Genomic DNA, 23,204 nt, shown 5'->3' with positions numbered 1-23,204 from the left:
TTTCTATTTTTCTTTTACTATATTATTTCTTTTTTCTTTTTTTCATGCAGTGAGCGGAGGGGGTATCATTGGTGCTTTTCTATCGAACAGGGGTTATGGGTATGGGGGCGCTATTAACACAGCCACCGACCATCGACTTGTCTCAGGGTCGCACATTCATCTGACCACGGGTCGTAGAGTTGTTCGATCATGATTCCGCGTTTTCGCGCGGCTTCGTATAAGGGCTCGCATGCGGCACGGGCTTCGTGAAGGATATGCACCGGCGCTTTTTTCTCGTCTCGCTTGCGACCCCCAGGGGTAACATTTTCTCTTGGTTCGTAGTATAGGTCTAGAACGAAGGACAATCTCCTGAGATAGGGGAGAAAGGTCTCCGATTCGAAGGCTTTAATCAAGTTCTCCCATTCTGGGGGTTTAGTCAGGGACGCCGGTCCTCGGAATCGGAGTGTCGATAGGTTGGGAGGGAGCCAGGTGTACAACGAGGGGAGGCGGGACTCGTTCTCGAATATCTCGCCGATGGAAAGCCGGAGCATCTCTAATCCGCTCAGCTGTGGTAGAAGCTCCTGGATCATGCACTCGTTTGTGAAATGGAAGTCCTGGCAATGCGTTGAGCGGATGGTTAACGTGGTCAGGTTCGCAACGAGATGTGGTAATGCGATAGCCATCCGGCAGAGGGCATCAATGGCATCGTTCTCGATGATCTCCAGCGTGCGCATGTTAATGGTCGTAGGTGGATGGTTGTCTTCATCCAGCGGTGGGTCTTGTTTACCAGAGTATTTATTGTACGTCCATGTTTGAACCAGTTCAGGGATGAAAGTGATCTCGATCTTCCTTTCCTCAGGCGGGCCTTCTCGCACGGTGATATAATCCGCTTTTCTTTCGCCTTTGAGCAATGGCCTCCTTATGTGCCTTCATCAACTCATTCGTCGTAGGCCCTTCGAAGCGGAGACCGGAGGTGAGCAATAGGATCAGATGACGAACCCGGCCCTGCCGTATATGCGGAGAGCCGATGACTTCCCCACTGGCTGAGCCGAGCTTGTACCGCTCGAGTTGCCAATGGAGAGGCAACTCTTTGTCATTGAGATCCTCGTTCCATCCTGTGTCCATTTCCAGCGATTGAACGTTCGTGAAGTGCGAGCCGAGAATGGCCCATTCCTCGTTTGAAGGGGTATCCTCAATGCGGAGCGCCGTAATATGAGAGGGGATGGACTTGAGCTGACCGACGAGGTTTTGGCCGTGGTTCTCGCTTTTCCCCATGCTACCTTCGACTTTGACTACATGATGGTACGGTTTTAGATTGATCCGAGTGTATGCCGAGGCCCTTCTGGCTTTCGGGTAGGCATTATGACAATTAAATGTTGATCCTAGGATGTGTGTTCTGGGTGTGGTCAAAGCCTTTAGCTGAGCCCAGGCTCGAAACAGGGGGCTCTACTGTATAGGTTAGGACTTCAAGACCGGAAACAGAAACGGTAAGCGGGGTGTAATATTCGACTTGCGCACGTTTGAATATTGATGTTTTGGACAGGAGTTAGTCACCATTAGTACTGAGGTTTGCTCTGATCGAGCCAGGTATCTCCCCTTGATCCAGCGTTTGCAATTGTTTTGACAATTCCTGCGAGACGAGTAGAATGACGATACTGCAGCTAAGGTGTAGCTGTCTAGATTGCTCTCGCAATTAATTTCCGTCTCTGACGAGATGATCGGCAAGTGGGCATGGTCCGGGATAGCAGGGCTTAGTCTGGGGTGTGGGGATCAAATGATGTGTTGGAGTTGGAGTTAGAGCTGTGTGAGCTCAGCCTTGTTGCTTTTTTGCGCTGTTTGCTTCGCGTCACCCTTACACATGACCCATTTGTTGCACGTGGATTTGAACTTAGGTCCTCTGTGTAGGAATGATCCTCCATGGAGAATTTGTTCCTGGATCGCTCGCTCCCTTGGCATGTAATTGTAAGGGACACCGCACTAACTGCGCTCTGCTTGCCTTGGAACATAAATCAATACCCCACGAAAGTATCACAGTACGATAATTTTCCATACTTCCCCGAGAAAAACAATGAATCTTAGCATTCCACTAACCATTGCTCTTATGAAACAACAAAGTATCTAATCAACGCCAAGACGCACTCGAGAATACCTCCTCTAGTACAGTGTTGATCCTACAGTACAAAGTTAATGTGGCTTCCTAGAGAATTAAAGCAGCTCCAACGGCCGAGGAGTCGCCGCAACGAGCCCAATAAGACCTCCTACCAACGGCAGCAACCCCCGACCGGTATTGAGTTTCAGCCACCGGGTCAACAGCGACTCGACTTCCGTGCTCGACTTCTCGTCCGCCACCCACTTCGAGTTGGCTTTGTCCATCAATTGGTTGTTTGTATCGGACATCAGGCCAAGCGTGTAGGGCACGATACCTAACGTCAAAACTGCTGCGGTGCAATACATAAGAGAGCCGTTGCTCGGTGTCAATGGGGCTAGTGCTGTGCCCGCGCGAACCGCCCAGCCACAATAAAGGAATGCTGCGGACGTGACTGCGGCTACAGGAGGAGATTGCGATTTGCCCTTGGTATAAATATTTCGCCATGATTTGACGGCAATATCAAGGGGCATATTATCTTCGCGCGTCGCCTTAATTAGTGCAGGCACAGTGATTGTGCTCAAAGAGATAATGCTGCCTTGACGGGCTGTTAGCTCCTATACTGAAATCCACAATCATGGAATTATTTACCGGAAAGCCAAGCAGCGCCAGTTAGGCCCACCACTTGGGCGACGCAGAAAGCGACAGGATATGGGCTCATGATGTTGATCCGTTGCTGAAATGAAGCTTTAGAATGAAACGTGTTGAAGTGTGAATGGCGCTGGGAAGAGTTTTTATCAGTGCGAGCAGGACATCCATGACGACATTTCTACGCATGACTTAAACCTTCATCAGGAACAATTGGTGAGCTTCAAGTTCCAAGGTTCAAGTCTCCCAATGACCAAGGGACGGTCACCGACTCGGGAACCTTATTATTGATTCTACTCCTAGTGGGCCCTTCTCGGCTTTTGTCGGTCTTTGGGGCATTCACGCGAATCAAGAGAATGGCGATCACTGACTCAACGGTGGGACTTTAAGCTATCTATTGCTTTCCTTGCCAGTCGCCTTCGAGAGGATCCCACAAAGTTGTATGACCCATGTCGGATCGGCGTGTTTTGACACCGACACACCGATGTGAAGAAGTGTGTATACGGCTAGGGTGCACCCTGCATATTTACGTCCGAACCTTTTGTCACTCTTCCCTGGGATAGAATCATATACAGGCGTGCACATCTTTGAAGGCCCAATCACGGATGCTAAACTCTAGAAAAAATGCTTGTCAAGAGTGGACACCATCGTTTCTACTCTTGGTGAGAACGAGAACATCGCAGGATTACCGGTACTACAGGATGCTGCAGCCACCACAGTACCAATACTGCAAGTATTGAGTCAGATGCATAGCTCCTACTAGAGTCGACCTCGCCTGTTCCTCCTCTTATCAGATACTTTAAATCCTAGATTTGCCGCCACCCGTCTGCGACTGGTGTACTGGATTGTAAGTAACGCATTCTGCTACGCGTATGAAGACCTTCTCAAGGCGCAGGTTATCTATGAAACTCATCCCCCGCTGATACAGCTGTACCTTATGCAGCCACTTGCTATAGTCGAGGAGTCTTCAGAACATATCCTTAGTACGGAGAAAGGTGTCTATGGCCGTTATGCGGATCTCGCGGCGGGGATTGTTGAACTTGTCACCGATGAGTGCAGGGATTTGGATGCCGTCGGGGTGTCCGGTGCTTCCAATGATTAGCTTCCGTATTTGCCGGAGCTGGCATGAAAGGCTACACGGGGAATGTTAGCTCGATTTATTCCCTTTTACTTAACGGTTGAGAGAAGCGTATGGGAGTTGGTATTTGGCTCATAATGTCCATGTACGTACTTAGGCTAAGATATGCACATCTCATCGAGTAGTGTTGATTCATATGCTTGAAGTCTCTCACAGAAGGGATAGCATATTAATAACATATGCAAGTGGCGTAATCCATCTGCAGCCTTTTCTCTGTGCATTTGTACCATAAATTGCCAGTGAAAGAGCAGATCTTCTGACCAGGGCCACCTCGGAACCTGCGGAGCTTTCCAAAGACCGACCTGCGAAGAAGTGCTGCGAAGTTTATATAGCATGATCTTCTAAGCTTAATCCGTAACCCAACCCTACATGATTAATTTTATGACACTTAGATCAAACATACGCACTCTTAACGAAATCATGACTTCAAACACGAAGGTTGACTTGAATCCTGTCCCTTCGCTCGATCTACAGTCTCTTCCTGATGAGCGCTCTACAAGCCTGTTCACGCCCGGCCCCATCTACCATAACCATATGCCGCACGTAAGTCCCTTGACGAGATCTTATCCCTAAACATAGCCAGCTATAGATGCCCGACTCAGCCTACCTACTAGGGTTTCCATCAGAAAAACTGGTGGAGATGTACCAGAACGAATCATCTCACTCAGAAACCCTAACGACGGACTACTCCGAACAGGAATAACCAAAGACAACCGGAGACAATTCCTAGGAACTGAAATGTACACTCTCTCCTCCATCACATTAGCTCCGTGTCTGACCAGTGGGCGCAGATACACAGCTGCATACACCGAGTTCTTCGATCAGGAACTTTTCAACAAGCACGACAACTGGAAGGCACTCGTAAATGAGTATCTCTTCAGCTTCCCCGAGCCCCTTATGCATGGCTTCACCGGCATCCGTAAGCTCAACCCCCCTCTTCTTCCCCACCCCAATACGTCAGCTAACACACAAAAGGATCGGCCATGCATTCATCCACCTCGCCTACGCCTGCGAATTCTCAGTCCCCGAACTCGCAACCGAAGCCCTAAGTTTCGGTTGCACAGAACGAAACCCAATCCCCTGCTCCCTCGACTCTCCGTACCCGGATATCTCGACCTACAAATCAACCTCTAGCAAAGAAATCCTCTGCCGCGTGCACACTGACGGCCGCTTCCCGCTTCTCGAGTCTATTCTCCACCCCCGGATTCATCAACATTCCGAATATATTCGCTCGCACAGAAGCCACTATCCTCGAACACTAGAGTGCGTGGGATATTGTCGACCCTGCGGAACAGTTCAAGGAAGCGGTCCATGTCGCCGGGATACTATTTACGGAGTCTCGGGACGAGGCTGGTGAATATGACTTTTCCTGGCGCATTTGTTGACGGTGGGACAGGCTTTGAAGGTTCTTCTGCCTTCGTTCCTGAGGAGAGTAGGGTTGGTGTTTTGAGGCAGTTTTGGTTGTTTGTGCTTTATGTTTTTGTTGCGCGGTTGAGTCCGAGGATTGGGGATGGAGAGGAGGTTAGGAGGCTGGAGCTAGAGGGGAGGGATTGGAGTGGTTTATGAGAGGTGTTTGCAGGGGAGGTTTGGGATGATGTGCATCGGATTAAGATAGTCTGAGCATTTGGGATGTTGAAGGAGTGGTTTGGGGAGAATGATGGGTGGTATTTGAAGGCTACGGTGAGGTTTGTGGAGGAATTTCAGGGGTGGATAGGTATTAGGGATGACATTGAGCGGAAGATTGGGGAGTGACGGTTTGCCTTCTATGGATATTTTGCTAGTCCATGGTTGGGTGTTGTTGTGATCTCAGGGGAAAGATGGGCAGAATGATGCTGTATCAGCTACACGTACGTAGCCTACTGAGGACCGGATGCCATTCCGATAGATCTCAATTCTATGGACGACTATATCAACTATCTTGACTGCTTCTTCTCTCTTCTTCTCCTAATGGGTAAAGCCTTCAGGGGCTGAAGAGTTGGTGATCCGGCCAAGCCACTAGGTGGTCACGTGTCTCGTATAGATTCATAACAAGGGTCGTATAAAGTAGCCGAGAAAGAATATACAAACTGGCAGCTCCTTAAAGTGAGTACTGATAATTTCAGAAAACATATTCAAAAGTGCGCGATGTAGCGTTAGAAATCTGTCTTGATCTAGAGCAGATCCTTTATGATCAGGATCTGGAATTTTTCTTCTAACATGGTGTGGCGATCGGAGTTGCTTGCAGGTTCATTGGTGATATTCATCGCTGGTTCGACAACCGTAAACCAGACCACGAAAGAGCGACAATATCAGACTGATAATTTTACATTCATTCTCGAAATTGGCCTCACCAACAAGCATATGGTGAATAGTTTTCGGCCGTAGTACTAAGACTTTAGCGTAACAATTTATTTGGATCACTAACACCTATTAAATTACATGTCCTTTAGCACGAAGAATATTGAAAGACAAAATATGATTACTGTATGATCCGTGCTGAACTAGAATATAGCCCTGTAATTCTTGCTTTACTGTTACAGAATTTATGTCACAAGCAGGCACGTACAAAATCTGTGGGTAGGGATCCTAACACGTGATATAGGGGGATAGGTTAGGTTAGGTTATATTTAACGGCCGTGGTTCGCCGTCGAGGCATATGAACCACCATCCCCTATTGGGGCAAAGGCCGCCAGGGGGTAAGCCCTGGGTGTCTCTAACTAGCTGCTAGTTCTAGTTCTATGTACATGTATGGGACTTTGGCGCGTTTACATAGCTGCCGTAGTCAAGAAAAGTAGAAAAGTAAAGGGCCTGCGATAGCAGGTAGAGGGATAATGCCAGCTGCACAGGTCCGCCTATACTCCATGACCCATTCTGCCTCCACTGCGTTTTTTTTTTTTTTTTTTTTTTTTGAAAAGGAAGACAATAAAGAAAAGAAGGAGATATGTTATCTCTGTCTTGCTAAGTTAGGGGGTATTGTGGACAAATATTCTTAAAGAAACAGGTCTTAGATAGCTATGCAGCTAGTTTAACTGCAACTTTTAAAGTGCCTAGTAAGTAGAGGATTGTTTTAGAGGGGGGACCTGGAGGTCATAACAGGTGTCTCTTTGCAATACGGCAGAAGAAGAAATATATAAGGAATTTTCTTGTGCCACAGCGGCAGAGAAGGTATGTATCTTCATGATTAAAATATTTATAATAAGTTATAAAGTTACTATATCCTGTACGGGCTGCCAGAATCCGCGTGAGTAGAGGGCATGGTATTCGCTGCTCATTAGGGCACTTGGAGGAGAAGATATTCTATAGATCCTGATAAGATTATAGAGCTACGGACTGTCAGTGTCTTTGTAGAGCAGATGTAGTATCAGTTTTGGCGCGCTGCCTTAGTGAGGTGTATAACCATTTCTTAAAGAAGGAGGGTCACGGTAGCCCCATTTCTAGCAGCTAGATTAGCTGCTTTATTCTCTAGGATATCTTCATGCCCAGGGACCCGGCAGATCTGTATAGAGCCGCCATCGGTATATGAAAATCTCTCCAGTGTAGGCCAGGTCAAAGCAATGGCCCGGAAGGATTCAAAGATCTCTTGTAATAAGCCTGCGAATAATAATAGGAGCCGCATGGCTACGTCTTGGTTATCTAAGTAAACCCAAACATTAGTAGCAAAGCTAGCTATATAGAGTGCTGATACTGCTTTAACCCCAGCCAACGCTGACTCAGCTTCAGCATCAAAGACCTCTTTATTTGGGCCGAGGGAGAGAGAGGATTGTAGAAATTGCTTCCCAGACTGATATAAAACAAAGCCAGCGCCTACCATCCCATTTGCTAGTCTATGATATAGGGGGATAAGGTGTCAGATAAAATGGCTATGCGTGACTAGAATCATGTGACTGAAGAGGGGTAAAAACGAGGCCCCGTACGCATGGATCAACATAAGCAAGTCAAGAATCATACAAGAATCATAGAATCATCAATATCATCAAGAAGAGCTCAAAAGGCTCTAGACTTGATCATTTTAAGACGTTTTATGAATCGTATCTTTATCTGATATTCGGGACTGACCGAATATCTGACATAAGGCTGTCGAAGAGAACACACTCTAGCCTCATTGTTTCCATCTTGGTCAGAGGCTAGCTCAAGCCCTCAATTAATCGTCATGGCAGACCCGCTCAGCATTACGGCTAGTATTATCGGAATTGCTACTCTGGGTTTCCAGATCGCAAAAGGATTATACAAAATTGCGGACGGCATTGGTTCTGCAGGAGAGGAGGTCCGGCTATATGCAGGAGAAATCAATGAATTCTCCAAACTTCTGAACCATATCAGAGCGCAAATATTAGCTACACCTGATATTCCATTCAGTTCGCGAAGCTTGATAAAGGATGTTATTGATATTTGTGATAAGGTTCTCCAACCCTTCCATTGCCTACAGAAAACCCTGGAGTCCTTCTTCACCCGGTTTAAACAAAGCCCCAACAAGCTCAAAAAATTCGGTCTTGGTGTTGGATGGGTTTTCTGTTATAAGAAAAAGTTGCTGTTTTATTTAGATACACTTAGGAATCAACACAGGATCCTTAATACAGCACTTGACTTAGCCAACTTGCAAACCACGAAGGACAGGACTCCCCAAAGCATATGGTGAGCATTCAAATTCCGTCTCTTGTTCAATATTAATGATTTTAGTATTCTGCAGCTGTCTCTCGAAAACTCCATGGCTGCGATTAATATGTCACCTAACAGTAGCACAGGAGGCAGTATTTTCTCCATTAGAGGCACAAATGAGCAGCCGTCCAGAAAATTTCTTCTCTCAACTAGCGAAAGGATGTCCAACCTTTCAAGTAATAGTGAGAATGCCGAACCGCCGCCACAGATAGAGAATGACCTGGACCCTCAAAGTTCAACCGACCTCGTTGCACCAAGCAGTATTTCACAAGATCACGAAGATCAGCTAACAGCTCATGAAATGCAACTCATAGAACACCAGATTGACCAATATCAGGGTACAGATTTAGGCACAACTGCTGACGAGTTATGGGAAGACACACGCTCTCTCTCACGGAAGGCGAAGCGATGGGCATCTGAAGCCCTTTGCTCGCTGGAAACTAAAGCTGCAGCTTCGTTGGGGACGTTGCCAAGCTTTACCCACAAAGACTATACTGTGGGGTGGGTCTGTACCCGCTCCATAGAGTATGCAGTGGCTGAAGGAATGTTAGACGAACAACATCCGGCTCTTCCAGTAACTGAAAACGACCCGAATACGTATACATTGGGAAGAATAATAAGGCACAACGTCGTCCTCGTATGCATATCTGCAGGGACCATGGACACAGGGGTTGCAAGCACTGCTATATCAGAGATGCTTCGAAGTTTCCCAAATATAAGGATACGACTCCTGGTTGGGATTGGAGATGGAGTTCCAAACCTATATAGCGATATACGCCTTGGCGATGTAGTGGTTGGCTCCCCGACTTCATCATCAGATGGCCTTATACTTTTCGACAGTAGTGGCGATGAGATTGTTGAGACCGGCACACTCGAGACACCACCTAGAGAACTCAGAAGCACACTTTCGATATTGCAAGCTCGACATATAAGAAGAGAACCTGAAATACCTCGTTATATTAGAGAGATGTTAGAAGCAAATCGGGCTATGCGTCTTTCATTCTCCGCTCCAGACCCTGGAGGTGACTTGCTCTTCCAATCATATTATGAGCACCTTGATAAGAGCAATAAGAGTCTGCGAAGTTGTCTTGAATGTGACCCCTCTCAAGTGATACCGCGGCCAGCACACAGAGGCAGACCTGCTATTCATTATGGCACTATCGCATGGACTAATTCAACCACCAAAAGTGGTTTCGCCCGTGATGCTATTGCCCGCCAGAAGTCCATATACAGCATGGAGAAGGGAGCTATGGGACTGATGAATTTTTTCCCTTGTCTTGTTATTCGAGGGATTTGGAACTACTCTGACTCCCACTGGAATACAATATGGCAGGGCTATGCGGCAGCAACTGCTGCAGGATACGCCAAAGAAATACTTGAGACAGTACAAACCGCTCAGACGTAGACCGAAATCGTCTGACAGCCGTCCTATTGGACGATTATACATAGTTCGTTAACTTCTAGAATATAACGTATACCTTCCTCTCTTCAAATTGGATGTGAATCAGTGTTAAGGTTACACAGCATAGCAGAGCTTCCAAGAACTGAGTCACCACACGTACAGTCTAGCTTTGAACGGCCGGTAAGCACTAACGGATTGAGGACATTGTCTTGCTACATCTTATCTTACTACAAGACTCTAAAATGTAATTTGACTTCCGGCACATGTGCAAGGTTTTCTCAGCATTACGCTTCTTCAATTGTCAATCCGGCATTCCGGAAATGCACTTCTGCACTTTCCTTCTTCGCACCCACAATATCGATGCGCCACTGGAGAAAGAAATCAAATCCTTGACTAGGATTGTTTGCATATGATCTCCAATGCCACCAAATGAATGTTTTCAGTTTAGTAAAGAATTCTTAATAGGATTCAAAGGCTGCTCAGCTAGAGCAGGCGAGGCATGCCAACACCCCCCCTCGAGGTGTGGCAACTGCGGGGGCAGACATCCTGCCCTAGCTGCCAGTTGCCCAAGCAAACGAGCAGCCCGAAAACACCGAATCAAGTGTCCACTATGCTACCAAGCTCACCAGCGGTACAGGTAGTTATTAGAACACGCCAAAGAGGTGTATCAACATCTGATAGTCCAGTTAGGGAGGTATCTAGTAATTCTCAGATCAGTAATCCTAGGTCTAGCTCAACCCTAGGAACACCTTAAACAGCGATTCAAGTACCACTACCAAGCACCCCCCGGGACCAAGTGATGGAGGATCCCCAAACTCCTAGACTCCTGGAATATACCAACCCATCTCAATGCTAGTGGTCCATCAGGACTGTTGCAGGGCATATTTATTTCTATAGCAGCCCTGGAGGCAGGACTCCAGAGACAGGCAGATATTATCTGCTTGCAGGAGCCATATATTGTATGTAATTTTCAATATTCAGCCTATTTAGTTTACTAGCTAGAAAGAGGAGAGCAGAAGCACTATAGAGTACTGATAGTAATTTAGAAGGACTATTAGATATAATAGCTATTAAAGAAAGAACTGACCTGGTTAACTATCTCTATATACTAGCCCTAGATATCTGGAATCTAGACAGGGACAGGAACCGTATATAAAGAACAGGAATAGTCAACTGCTATAATAATTGGCTAGAAGAAGATTATTACTGGCAGGGTAATAGCCCTAGATACTAATGAGCTATTGAAGATACAGAATAGGGACTATTAATAGAAGGAAGATATCTTATACTAAGTAATTTCAATACTTATAGCCCTCTATAGAATTCCTAAACCAGTAAACAGGTTAATATAGTACCCATGGAGAACCTAATCAAGTGATTTAACCTGCATATTAATAATAAATCAGGAATTCCTAACAGGCCTAAGTGTACCCCAGATATCTCAATCATTGATTTAGCTATATCTACCACAGAACTAGATTCCTTAGATAGCTGGTTAGTTTACAAGGTATGTCCTACAGATTCAGATCATGAAATAATATTACTTGTATAGAAGGACCTAGAAAGAAGGCCTATAGAAGCTAGTAAATAGGTGACTGAATAGCAGATTAAAAGCCTGCATGTAGATTCTGAGGCTCTGGACAAGGCAAAGCAGATATGGGATATACTCGCAGCATGCTAACCAGCTCTACTAGATAGCTGTAGTAGAGCTGAGATAGAAAAGGATGCAGTATAGCTTTAAAGTATCCTAACTCAGGTACTTAATAAACATGCTAAGTCTATAAGGGTAAGTCTATTTTTAAAGTACTGGTAAGAACTACCAGTCAAAGCTAGCTGATAAGAAGATACTAGATGTCAAGGGTATCTACTATTTAGGGTAGAGGACCTGTCAACTAGTAAGGGTACGTAGGCTAATATAAAGAAAGAGGTCAAAGGCAGGCAGTAGATACTATTCAGACAGGAGACAGATTTTTGATCTCCTACTACTACTAACGATTCGCTAATTTATAGCTAAAGGCTCCATGCCTAAAGGATTCAGAACCCCCCTTGAACCCAATCTGTCGTGTGGCCTGATGTTCCTCATCGGTGACCGATTGTCTACGCACCTGGGTCAGGGTATCCTGTACGGTCATCAGGCCGAATCGCTATTCGATCTGTGACACTGCGTATCACAGGGCCGCTAAACAGAACACTAAATATATAGGCCACTATAGGCCGTGACAAGGCTCCAAATCCATTAATAAGTAATGGACTACTGTACATAAACATACATAAGGACTAGATAGTGGCATTCTGCATATCGCCTAGCGTGTTGATTCCACCACTAGGTTAAAATACGAATCCGCACACAGTCTAGTGGGTTGTGGTTTATAATCCAACATAGCGAGGGTATGAACTCACCACCACTACCACTGTAAACCCTTTTAGTCTTTCATATAAGGTCAATTGTTAATAGTTGCCCAAATTGCGCACTTATCCTGCGCAATTTGGAGCACCCCTTTGACACTCCTGGAGAGGTGAACAAGTGAAACTAGCGGGGAAGTCCGGACACCCGATGGTGCTCCGTATTCCCAGTCTTCAAGCGCGAGAGTCTATAGAATTTTGCAAAGCCATAGGTTTGTCGACAGCAGGGGCTTCAAAGACTACTTTGCTTACAAGATTTGCAGACAGCCATATTCCGGCGTGGTCCATGGCCCCCAGTGTTGATATGGGTGCTCGACTGTACAGTCATGCAAAGGATATATGAGCTTACGACTCAACCATTGAGTGTTTAGCGAAATGCTGCGAAACTCATTCTGTGTGCCTGAGCTCGTCTTCTGTCATGCTACCAACGCGGCCTCTCGGACCTAGCGGTCCAAATCATGCCCCAAGGCTAGTTGAGCCTCCGAATAGCTTGTAAGATATTTGTATTAAATGATATCAAAACGATCAGAACTTTTTTTATGATCCCTATCAAATATCTCAGAGGCCTATCTAGGCGGGAACCCCTTGTCCATGCTACCAGGTCTCTACCAGGATGCTGTCGAGATTACATACCGCTAGGGAATTTGATATATTTGGATATATCCTCTTTGCATTATTCAAGACAACCCTGGCGACTGGGAACGTTGAGTCAGGATATATGGCTCACATCTACAAAAATGCTCAAATAACTATTATCGCGGTCTTTTCATGCAACCAAAAACCGCCAATCCTTGTACCAAGAGCCCAGAATAGACAGGAGCTAGCCACATCCGACTTTCTGGAGCAAGACGGTTCGCGTTCCTTCGTTCACACGCACCGTCTGAGCCTAGATACAGTGAGGATGCCTCCGCCCGACCCAAAAAGTTGATTTCGAGAGGGTGGACCGAGCATATCTACCAAAGGGGCTGGACCTTCCAAGAAGACCTTCTGCCAAGTCGTGGAGTGCACTGCTTGAAATAGCCGTGTTGTATATTGCATTGCGATGAACACCAATTCTCCGAGAACAAAACCATATGTCCTCTTACTGCGCAGGAAGTCCAGTTTATTCTAAGTCAGATTAGTTGGACTACATAAGCGCATATTCCTCAAGTCGTTTAACATTTGCGTTGGATAAAGTGACAGCAATATCGGAAATTGCCAACGTGTTTTCGGAAGCTACCGGTGATGACTATCTTGCTGGCCTCTGGAAAAGCAATCTGACAATTGATTTGGCGTGGCACGTATGGGGAATACAGTTACCACCGGATGATTATCTCGCCGCCTCCTGGCCGTGGGCTTCCCTGAGACCAGGCGCGCCAGTATTGTTCCTGAGGATCAGGTGTAGAATTACACGACTCACCTCAGTGGTTGACACAAATGTCATATTGAAGCGTCGCAAGCTGTTCGGAGAAGTGAGAGATGGCTTCGTAAAACTGTACGGCCCTCTCCTGGTATCTACTACGCGACTTCCAGATGCACCGAGCGGCTGGATGACCTGGCCAGCAAAAATATCAACGGCAAGTCATTTCTCACCAGATACAAAACTATATGTGGGTGAGGACTTGCTGGACACAGGCGAGGGTGTTCCCATACGGTGTCGAAGTCTTTCGGATCGAAAGCTGAAGGAGCCGTTACTGAAGACACAAACGATACTGTTGCTTGTGGGAGAGTACATGGTCAAAAGGCCTTGGTTTTGGACGCTCTCTCCGTGTATATGACGCCTATGAGCGTTTAGGTCTGATAGAATTTGACAAGTGACACCTCGATGCGGCCATGAAGGTTGCAGTGAAATCCACGGTGACCATCGTCTAGTTCTGAATAACCTCGGGAAAAGTTCTAAAAAAAAAAAAAAAAAAAAAAAAAAAAAAAAAGGGACGGAGATCAGAGCGTGGAGATAAGATAAACCAAATCGTATCGCTTGGAAGGATTTTCCCATTGGACGATTGATGAAATGCTTAGATATTTGATCCTTTGAGGAATGACTCAGAATGAATGAATATGACACATTCAATGGATGGCCCACGTTGGACACAAACTTGTTCTTTTTATTTCCCCCTCTTTCCTGGTCTACTTATATCTGGATAGCATCACGCCTCAATTGAAGGTCAAAAAGTCAAGTTTACAAAGTCCACAATGGGGGCCACCACATCTACTCCAGAGGAACCCTGCACCCTAGTTCCAATCAACCTCCACAACGCAGCGGAATACACCGAACTCCAAATCCAACGCCAAAAATGCGGCTGGGACTTCGAAGATGCCAAGCTCGTCGAGTGGCGTGAAAAACAGGACGCAAAGCTCAAGTCGTTCTTTTGGATCACCATCCCCCCATTACCCACAGATAGTGGCGCAACTCGTATCCGCGCCGGCCACATCTCCCTAGACTCCTACGCTAGCCCCCCAGACCCCGAACTTGCCATGGCTGATCGCTCATGCCTCACCATCCAGACCTTTTTCATCCTCCCCCAATACCGGGGCGGCCTTGGGCGCAAAGCAATGGATTTGGTTGAGGAACTGGCAACCAAGGAGCCATACGGCAGCCCCCAGTGTAAATACCTCACACTGAACGCGATAAGCAAACGGTATTTCTACGAAGAGAGCGATTTCTGGAACAAGCTGGACCGGGTACGGCCGGAAGTTTGTACGGTCGAGTGGTATGAGAGACGGGGTTATGTGTATTGGAAGTCGGAACCGAGGTATAGGGAGCGGCGATTGGATGGGGATGAGGCGATGGTTTATTCAGATTTTCTGAGGAAGCCCTTGCTGAATTAGACGTGTTTGTTTTCGTCAGCTGGCTACGTTTGAGCGTGATGAGCGTTTAATGATATTTTCCAAGGGGGCTGTACATATGGAGCTTCCTGTTTTCTATGTACTGGATGTACGTATATGATATGGGAGGGTTAGTGATCAACGTGCGCATAGACTATTTACTATTTTGGAATGCTAGGGGTTGACATTGCATGAATCTCCACAAGCCCCTGAGGCACCATCAAGCATATTACACGTCGCAGACCCTGAAACAGACTCTCCTGCGAACCTAGTCTCAGGGTGCTACGCAATTGTCGTAGAATATGGGAAAGGCAACCACACACGTCTGTGGCTGATAGTGACTTCACCCCTTGCCTCAAGATCAAGGGGTAAGAAAACATATGGAGTTACGAGTGGAGCTGGGATGCACTCCCTGCCAAATTATTGGCACAGCATGCCCCAGAGCAACGCCCCATAACGGCAGGGCTTGTAGTTTAATTCCGCGTTATCGAGCTAGATCTGCGAGCCCTGAGCCCAACGGCACCCGGCGAGGTTCCTGCGCAGTGAGATCTTCGCATGCCTTGCAGTGATTTCAAGTCTATCTTAGTGGCTATGGTAAATGTAATATGATTACTACCAATTAGGTGATGCGGAGCCATTTTTTGCAGGAGAGATGGGCGAGCTTTGCCTCGTCGTGGTGATGATTGCCAATTTGTAGGGTGGTGATCTCTAAGGCACTCCACTCCGACTATAGAGTACGTAACGTCTGGAGATCAATTTGAATATATATATATATATATATATATATTTTGTCTTTATGATACGGTGTAGTGGGAGGACGATCCCCTGGCTTTTGGAGTATAAAGTAGGCCTCGCGACCGGTAGTTTTTGTTCTCCCATCATCGCAACTGTATCCTTTAAGCACCTATAGCAAACCTACAATCACTTACCCATACTGCCAAAATGAAGGCCGCCGCCATCCTTTCTCTCCTGAGCGTCGCTGGACTCGTCTCGGCTGCTCCGGCTAGCAACGGTATGTTCCTCGTATAGAGGACGAAGCAGGCATAGCTGATGATCCCTAGTCCCACCTCGAGAAGTTCTCGTCCGTGACCTTCCCGTTGTCGATAAGCTTCCTGTTGGCAAAGTCACTGACAAGCTTCCTCTGGGCGAGGTCACCGATAAGGTCCCCGTCGGCAAGGCCCTTGGTGGCATTGGACGTCGTCAGAACCTGGAGCAGGAGGTCGAGGGGGCACTGACCGACCGCAATCTTCCACTCGACGATAGACTACCGCTCGGTCAGGCTCTTGGAGCGCTTGGACGTCGTCACGACCCGCATGAGCATCATGACCACCCTGAGCACCACCGTGGGTCTGGTGAAGGGCATCATGACCGGGACTGGCGCGATGACCCGAATCGGGGACCTCCCTTCGAGCGTCCCCCCGGCCATGTTGGCGAGGGTCATGGACATGAAGGGCATGACAATGGCCGTGGGGTTGGCACTGGTTGGGGTAAGGGGCCTTCCGCGTGAGTGTGAAGTTGGCCTGGTTACCCAACTTACATTGGTCTGAAGCCATTGGCGGATCATAACAAAGAGGCGTGGTGTTGGCTCAGGATGTCATTGTTTCCGGAAATTAAGCCAACAATAGTCCCATCAGTAGCGGTTTTGAGTTGATCTTGGATGTATCGGTTTCATTTTTTTTGTTGATTAATTAGGTGTAACTATTCTAGCTCGGCCTTTGGAATTGTTAAACACGGGGATATCATCCCAAATAGCATCATTTGCCGGAGTATGTTGTAATCTCGAGAATCCTGATTAACTCTTGTGCGAGTCTTGGGTTACACCGCTAGCATGGCTATGCCACCAATGAAGCAGTTGTTTGTCCAACGGCTATCACCGGTTTTTAATTGAGGTGCTTGGCAGGAGGAGAGGAGGTGGATTGATGATAAGACATGTTTACTTATTTTATTGCGGGGAAAAAGGGTTCATGGATATTATTTAAACCCGAAATTCCGCATTTCCCTTTCCTCACCCCTTGATCCGCGCTTCAACCCGGAATTGTTTCCACCATGAAGGTATGTTGGCTTCATTCCTTTCTCTTTTTTCTGTTTTGGCCCCAGTGCATTGATGAAGGTATAAATAATTAATCCTTCATGATACAGTACTCTAAGCTTCTGCTGCTCCTGGCCAGCGTCGCACATGCCCTTGATGTGCCTCGGAAACCACACGCGCCTACAGGAGGAGGCAGCAAGCGTCTCACTTTTAATGAGACCGTAATTAAGCAAGCAATTGCCCCGAGCTCACGCTCGGTGCAATGGATCGCCGGCGTAAAGGATGGGTCGTACGTCTATGCGGCTGAAGATGGTGGTCTCAGCATCGAGAACATCGCCACCAATGAGTCGCGCACATTCGTCCCTGCGGACAAAGTTCCTGCAGGAGGTGCGACGTCCGGGTATTGGATCAACCCGGACTTGTCGTCGGTGTTGTGGGCGTCGAACTATACCAAGCAATATCGGCATTCGTTCTTTGCCGATTACTACGTCCAGGATGTCGCGTCATCCAAGTCCGTCCCCCTAGTGCCCGATCAGGAAGGTGATATTCAGGATGCCCGGTGGAGTCCGAAAGGCGATACAATCTCCTTTGTGCGCGGCAACGATCTTTTCCTCTGGGAAAATGGCACCGTTACTCGGATTACTGATGATGGTGGCCCGGACATGTTCCATGGCGTACCGGACTGGATCTACGAAGAAGAGATTCTGGGCGATCGCTTCGCGCAGTGGTTCTCGCCGGACGGTGAATATTTGGCCTTTTTGAGCTTCAATGAGACTGGTGTCCCGACCTACACTATTCCGTACTACATGAACGGTCAAGCGATTGCTCCGCCGTATCCGCGGGAGCTTAAGCTGCGGTATCCCAAGGTATCGCAGACAAATCCGACCGTGACATTGAATCTCCTCAACATCGCTAGCAAGAAGGTGACTCGGGCTCCGATCGACGCGTTCGAACCGAGCGACTTGATCATCGGGGAGGTGGCGTGGCTCACTGATACTCACACCACCGTTGCTGCCAAGGCGTTCAACCGTGTCCAGGATGAACAGAAGGTAGTTGCAGTCGATACTGCCTCGAACAAGGCTACAGTCATCAACGAGCGAGATGGAACAGACGGATGGATCGATAACTTGATCTCGATAGCTTATATCGGCTCTATCGAGTCATCTGACAAGACGGATTACTACATCGATATCTCTGATCACTCGGGATGGGCGCATCTGTATCTTTTCCCTGTTTCGGGCGGCGATGCTATCCCTCTGACCGAAGGCGAATGGGAAGTCACGACCATCCTTAGTATTGACAGGGAACGCCAGTTGGTGTACTACCTGTCGACCCAGCATCACAGCACCGAGCGTCATCTATACTCCGTGTCATATTCTTCGTTCGAAGTTATCCCGCTGGTCGACGACACCGTTGCTGCGTACTGGTCCGCTTCCTTCTCTGCGAGCTCAGGATACTACATCCTCTCGTACCTCGGACCAGATGTGCCTTACCAAGAACTTTATTCCACCAACAGTACCAAACCAATTCGCACAATCACCGAGAACGCCAAGGTAATCGAGAAGATCAAGGAATACGCCTTGCCAAACATTACCTACTTCGAACTCGACCTTCCCTCTGGAGAGACACTCAACGTGATGCAGCGACTACCCCCCGATTTCTCCGAGGACAAGAAGTATCCCATTCTTTTCACCCCGTACGGTGGCCCAGGAGCCCAGGAAGTATCCAAGAAATGGCAATCCCTGAACTTCAAGTCCTACGTTGCCTCTGATGAGGAATTAGAATACGTAACCTGGACCGTCGACAACCGGGGCACCGGTTTCAAGGGCCGCAAGTTCCGCTCCGCCGTCACCCGACAGCTCGGCCTCCTCGAAGCAGAAGACCAGATCTACGCGGCACAGCAAGCCGCTGACCTTCCCTGGATCGATGCAGACCACATCGGTATCTGGGGGTGGAGCTTCGGCGGCTACCTGACCAGCAAAGTTCTGGAGAAGGACAGCGACGCGTTCACCCTGGGTGTCATCACCGCTCCTGTCTCTGACTGGCGCTTCTATGACTCCATGTACACAGAGCGTTACATGAAGACCCTCTCGACGAACGAAGCAGGGTACAATACGAGCGCGGTCCGGAAGACGGACGGTTTCAAGAATGTAGAAGGTGGATTCTTGATCCAGCACGGCACGGGTGATGATAACGTTCACTTCCAGAACTCGGCTGCCTTGGTGGATCTCCTAATGGGTGCTGGTGTCTCGCCGTACAAGTTGGACTCTCAATGGTTTACGGACTCGGATCATGGCATTAGCTACCACGGCGGAAGTGTGTTTTTGTATAAGGAGCTGGCGAGAAAGCTGTATGATGAGAAGAACCGGCAAACGGAGGTGTTGCTGCACCAGTGGACTAAGAAGGACTTGAAGGAGTAACTGTTGCATTTTTGCGGTTTACTTTCCATATACTGCGTATGTACTTTTGAGGTGACGGCTAGAGCTAGGCAACGTACAAGAGGTTACAGATCAGGTTCACATTTCACTATAGATGGAGTCTCCCCGGGGATAGCGAACTTCAACAAACAGTGACACTAGTGGTTTGTTTGAGATATACTGGGCAATGAACTGTCTATCTTAATCATCAAGGTTAGCTTGATATAATCCAATATTCGAACATAGCAGATACCCGATGCGATGCCCAACCGGCCCCCTTTCCTAGAATATAGGACTACATATATTTACCATCACCCTTTGTGGGGCATTCCCTTCCCAACTTCTTTCCCCTCCCTTGGATTTGCGAATCATGGGTCTTTCTTCGAACTTTCTTTTTCGCGAATATCTAAGCTAAAGGCGAGGAGCTTGAGCTCTAGGACCAGGTTCAAAGGTCCTAAATCCCATCGTCAGCTGGCCCCAACAACCGGTACGATAATCAACTAACATATAAGCTCTCAGCCGAGATTCTCCCTTGCTTCTCCATATCCTGCCAAAACTTCCTAGCAGCTTCTTCGTAAGACTCAGCTGGAGTGTTCTCATTAATCGTCCCCGAAGCCATGGCTTGCGTCTATGCCTTGTTTCCGTTTCAACTTGACAAGAGCATCGTTTTTCGCCTGAGAATTGACCTGCAAGTAGACGTCCTTGATCCCGTCTATGGACTCCCCAGCGTCCAGGCGTAGTTAGGATATCGAACCATTGTAAGTTGGCTGCACTGGCGCAATACGCTTTTTTCCCGGGCGTTTGATTCTAGAGTACCTTTTTGTAAAACCCTCCCTTGAAAATTGCTACCTCGAATTGCTTAAGGACCTTCGGCATTATGGTTCAATGTAGTGAACGTAAGGTGATAATAGCTTCGGGGTCAAGCTAGAAAGTTTCCATGGGGGATGAAACCGAGAATGGGGATCGACCTGAACGACGTACACGTTGATAAAATGAGGAGTTATATATAGCCCTTTTGTTGGGTTCATGTCCTAGCCAAACGGTCGTTCGTCCGGTCTGTAACTGGTCATAGGATATATAATATTTAGCGTTAATGACGGCTGGAATTTTAACTATAGTGCGATCATGGTTTGTATATGTGTCTAAGGCATGCGACAGCCTGTGGCCATGGCCAGTAGGTGTCCAACTGCATACTGGCGTTGGAATGTCTCGCACTCAATTCCCCAAAATCAGAGAAGGAGCTGTAACCTTGCGCTCAGAACCAATAGACTCCGTCCTTGTAGCGCTGTATGAGGTGACGAGCAAGCCATTCATTGCGTGAAGTTTGCGGCGATTCGAATAAAGTGGACCTTAGCTGGACTAGCATGATTTAATCGCTTTTGGTTTTTATAGGAGCATCGATGGCTATTTATACGCTGTGAGTCCAGGAGGGGCTAATCAATGCTACATTCTACACGATTTGTGAAGCCCAAAGGAGGAATAGAGAATATAAGCATACCTAAAAGCAAAGAGCAGTGAGTCGAAGAAACCAAAAATACATCCACTGGGTCTTAAGAACAGAATTAAATGGGCAGCTTCCAGGGACTGGCATGGCAAGATGAGCCAGAGCATATGGTAACTACGAAGAGGTAGCAGCTAAAAGACGTGAACAAGACTAACCGTTCTACTACATGTATTTTAGGGTAGTTTTGTGGTAATATGTTGTAGCCGGGTTTACTAAGATTAAAGTGCAGTAAACCAGAAAATGGAACTTGATTCATATTCACCAAGCAGGAGAATAGGCGCATGCCAATGTCCTGCACCGAGCGGATAGCCTTGTGTGGTTTGGAAATATACATAAAACAGACTGCCAAGGAAAGTAGCTAGAAAAAGAAAATAGATGGATACCAAAGATATTGTTGTTCAAACAAACTGAATTCAGCCCAAGGATTATCTCCGACAAGGGAATTTTAAGACATTCGTGGGTGCGCATGAAAGGTTGGTATATACTAGACTAAAAGACACACGCTATGCACACTACAGGCCATAACCATTAAAGAAGAAGAGAAATTATATGAATAATAGGTCTACACCTTCATAGTTCCCCGGGTGGCTGGAGTAGTCAAGAAAATATGCGTCCTTCGAATCATATAGCGTCGTACTGGTCTATAGAATGCTCATGAAAACATAGTGGCCGCCAGGGGCGGAGAAAGGAACCAATTAGACCAGATGTCAGACGAAGGCGGCTTCAATCATATCAGGCAGGCAGTCAGGACAAGCAAACGCATGCACAGGTTGTGTATGTAGCAACCGAGAGGCATGGGCAGTAACAGATAATGTTATGGGAGACAACCGGATGGACAAGAATATTCAATCAAAAATGGGGCAGGGAGAGGCGACCAGCGTAAAGCCTAAGGCATGACTGCGTGCTAACTCCAAGCTATATAGGAAGATAGTACAGATAGTCTAAGAAAAAGGTAGAAAAGGAGAAGAATATCACAACATGAAGTATAACATTCGGATCGCAGCAGACAACGTTAGAGTGGGACACATATCCAATATACCAAGTACAAATACTCCCGCCAGTGTCGTATGGATACTTATAATATATGGAAATCAGGGCCGCTCTCGCGGCTTTCTAGCAAAGCTAAGATTATAATCAACTTAAACGATACTTTTATGCGAAATAGTTAGGTGATGGCGTGTTGCTAAACGCGCACAATCTATATCCGGGTATATCTTCGTATATATTCAAGCCCGCTAAGTTAGAGGGCCAGCATTCTGATTATCTAAGAATCAGAGGACATTTCTGTATCTATTACTTAAGCTGAGTATGTTGGACGTTATAATACTGTCCTGCATCTTCAATGGCTTTGTATCTCTCTGCAAGAAACAAACCTCCATCGCTTCCGCAAGCATTACGGCTGACCGTCAGCCTGCCATCACATTATCCGTAATTCAGAGTTCCATAAATGGACAATGTACTATGACACTACAGGGGCACTGTCTCCACTTTTGCTTCCAGAAAGTGTGTCTGTAGTGGTTTTACTAAGACTTAATCGTTTAAACCCCAAGATGTGCGACTGTATGCAAAACACTGCATACATGATGAGTACCCATGAGCTTCCGGACACGCTAGGTGGTGACTGTTCAGGCCTCGTATAAGATTAATGATGTGAGAATGAGCATTTAGCCCTAACTTAATATCAAAAGGAATAGTATATCAATTGTTCCCAAGGAACAATAATTGAGTTACTGCGTAGGTCTTATGACCGAAAACGAGAAAATAGCCAGGTTGCTCCCTCTACTCTAGATAGGAAGTAAGACTGTGATTAGTCTAGTTTGCTATAGGGTTTGTTAGGTGTGATTTTCCACCGCATAGGATCGAATTCTGCGCCTACTTATGACCTAAATCAAAAATAGTGGTTCAATCAAAGCAGGAGCTAGATACTCTATGTTGTAGCTAGAAGTGTAGCGACAATCACTGATGTTAACACTCGATGATTCAAGTCGCCGGTTGCAGCGAGACGTGTTGAATCTAAGAAGTGGCTCGAGCATCAACTGAGGACAGTGGTCGTGATGTCACTCGGATAGCCATCTCCTTCCCGAACCGGCGACTTCGCATATCTCACACGATGACAACATGACCGTTCCAATTCCAGACTCTCTTGTAGATCGAGTTC

The 23,204-nt window shown here is 47.0% G+C and overlaps 9 protein-coding genes across 9 annotated transcripts; 5 read left to right on the top strand and 4 right to left on the bottom strand.

Moving 5' to 3' along the window:
• Positions 1-113: 113 nt before the first annotated feature.
• On the bottom strand, positions 114-2,084 carry BDW43DRAFT_317719 (uncharacterized protein; the record flags this gene model as incomplete). Its single annotated transcript, XM_032048573.1, has 3 exons — positions 1,534-2,084; positions 917-1,425; positions 114-873 (listed from the first exon to the last, which is right to left on the bottom strand). Exons 1-3 carry the CDS (start codon positions 1,534-1,536, stop codon positions 114-116), a joined length of 1,272 nt encoding a protein of 423 aa, XP_031906416.1. The 5' UTR covers positions 1,537-2,084.
• On the bottom strand, positions 2,085-2,944 carry BDW43DRAFT_7944 (DUF1772 domain-containing protein). Its single transcript, XM_032050523.1, has 2 exons — positions 2,717-2,944; positions 2,085-2,663 (listed from the first exon to the last, which is right to left on the bottom strand). The coding sequence occupies exons 1-2, from the start codon at positions 2,784-2,786 to the stop codon at positions 2,185-2,187; spliced, it is 549 nt and encodes a 182-aa protein (XP_031906415.1). The 5' UTR covers positions 2,787-2,944; the 3' UTR covers positions 2,085-2,184.
• An 85-nt stretch (positions 2,945-3,029) lies between these two features.
• BDW43DRAFT_258513 (uncharacterized protein) lies at positions 3,030-3,664 on the bottom strand. The gene has a single exon (XM_032039985.1). It carries the CDS (start codon positions 3,296-3,298, stop codon positions 3,104-3,106), a length of 195 nt encoding a protein of 64 aa, XP_031906414.1. The 5' UTR covers positions 3,299-3,664; the 3' UTR covers positions 3,030-3,103.
• On the top strand, positions 3,415-3,815 carry BDW43DRAFT_305350 (uncharacterized protein; the record flags this gene model as incomplete). Its single annotated transcript, XM_032045783.1, has 2 exons — positions 3,415-3,446; positions 3,524-3,815. 2 exons carry the CDS (start codon positions 3,415-3,417, stop codon positions 3,813-3,815), a joined length of 324 nt encoding a protein of 107 aa, XP_031906413.1.
• Positions 3,816-4,271: 456 nt separating this feature from the next.
• Positions 4,272-5,603, top strand: BDW43DRAFT_295968 (uncharacterized protein; the record flags this gene model as incomplete). The annotated part of the gene is made up of 6 exons (XM_032044143.1): positions 4,272-4,398; positions 4,501-4,770; positions 4,874-5,004; positions 5,114-5,204; positions 5,257-5,409; positions 5,473-5,603. The coding sequence occupies 6 exons, from the start codon at positions 4,272-4,274 to the stop codon at positions 5,601-5,603; spliced, it is 903 nt and encodes a 300-aa protein (XP_031906412.1).
• A 2,210-nt stretch (positions 5,604-7,813) lies between these two features.
• On the top strand, positions 7,814-10,159 carry BDW43DRAFT_258510 (nucleoside phosphorylase domain-containing protein). The gene is made up of 2 exons (XM_032039984.1): positions 7,814-8,462; positions 8,508-10,159. The coding sequence occupies exons 1-2, from the start codon at positions 7,981-7,983 to the stop codon at positions 9,889-9,891; spliced, it is 1,866 nt and encodes a 621-aa protein (XP_031906411.1). The 5' UTR covers positions 7,814-7,980; the 3' UTR covers positions 9,892-10,159.
• A 4,241-nt stretch (positions 10,160-14,400) lies between these two features.
• On the top strand, positions 14,401-15,297 carry BDW43DRAFT_7921 (GNAT family N-acetyltransferase). The gene has a single exon (XM_032050519.1). It carries the CDS (start codon positions 14,464-14,466, stop codon positions 15,097-15,099), a length of 636 nt encoding a protein of 211 aa, XP_031906410.1. The 5' UTR covers positions 14,401-14,463; the 3' UTR covers positions 15,100-15,297.
• Positions 15,298-15,940: 643 nt separating this feature from the next.
• On the bottom strand, positions 15,941-16,626 carry BDW43DRAFT_258508 (uncharacterized protein). Its single transcript, XM_032039983.1, has one exon. The coding sequence runs from the start codon at positions 16,285-16,287 to the stop codon at positions 16,018-16,020; it is 270 nt and encodes an 89-aa protein (XP_031906409.1). The 5' UTR covers positions 16,288-16,626; the 3' UTR covers positions 15,941-16,017.
• A 462-nt stretch (positions 16,627-17,088) lies between these two features.
• On the top strand, positions 17,089-19,845 carry dppIV (prolyl dipeptidyl peptidase DppIV). Its single transcript, XM_032039982.1, has 2 exons — positions 17,089-17,148; positions 17,236-19,845. The coding sequence occupies exons 1-2, from the start codon at positions 17,143-17,145 to the stop codon at positions 19,543-19,545; spliced, it is 2,316 nt and encodes a 771-aa protein (XP_031906408.1). The 5' UTR covers positions 17,089-17,142; the 3' UTR covers positions 19,546-19,845.
• The last annotated feature ends 3,359 nt before the right edge of the window (positions 19,846-23,204 follow it).

Source organism: Aspergillus alliaceus, assembly GCF_009176365.1.
Source record: "Aspergillus alliaceus strain CBS 536.65 unplaced genomic scaffold BDW43scaffold_1, whole genome shotgun sequence".
Lineage (NCBI taxonomy): Eukaryota > Fungi > Ascomycota > Eurotiomycetes > Eurotiales > Aspergillaceae > Aspergillus > Aspergillus alliaceus.
This window is presented reverse-complemented; position numbering and strand designations above follow the sequence as displayed.

Bases quoted from the DNA above. Each gene is read 5' to 3' on its own strand.
- BDW43DRAFT_258508 (XM_032039983.1), bottom strand. From the start codon at position 16,287: ATGCCACCAAGGGCCTTGCCGACGGGGACCTTATCGGTGACCTCGCCC.
- BDW43DRAFT_258513 (XM_032039985.1), bottom strand. From the start codon at position 3,298: ATGTGCACGCCTGTATATGATTCTATCCCAGGGAAGAGTGACAAAAGG.
- BDW43DRAFT_258510 (XM_032039984.1), top strand. From the start codon at position 7,981: ATGGCAGACCCGCTCAGCATTACGGCTAGTATTATCGGAATTGCTACT. The intron at 8,463-8,507 runs GTGAGCATTCAA...TAATGATTTTAG, and splicing joins AGGACTCCCCAAAGCATATG to TATTCTGCAGCTGTCTCTCG.
- BDW43DRAFT_7921 (XM_032050519.1), top strand. From the start codon at position 14,464: ATGGGGGCCACCACATCTACTCCAGAGGAACCCTGCACCCTAGTTCCA.
- BDW43DRAFT_7944 (XM_032050523.1), bottom strand. From the start codon at position 2,786: ATGAGCCCATATCCTGTCGCTTTCTGCGTCGCCCAAGTGGTGGGCCTA. The intron at 2,664-2,716 runs GTAAATAATTCC...CAGCCCGTCAAG, and splicing joins TGGCGCTGCTTGGCTTTCCG to GCAGCATTATCTCTTTGAGC.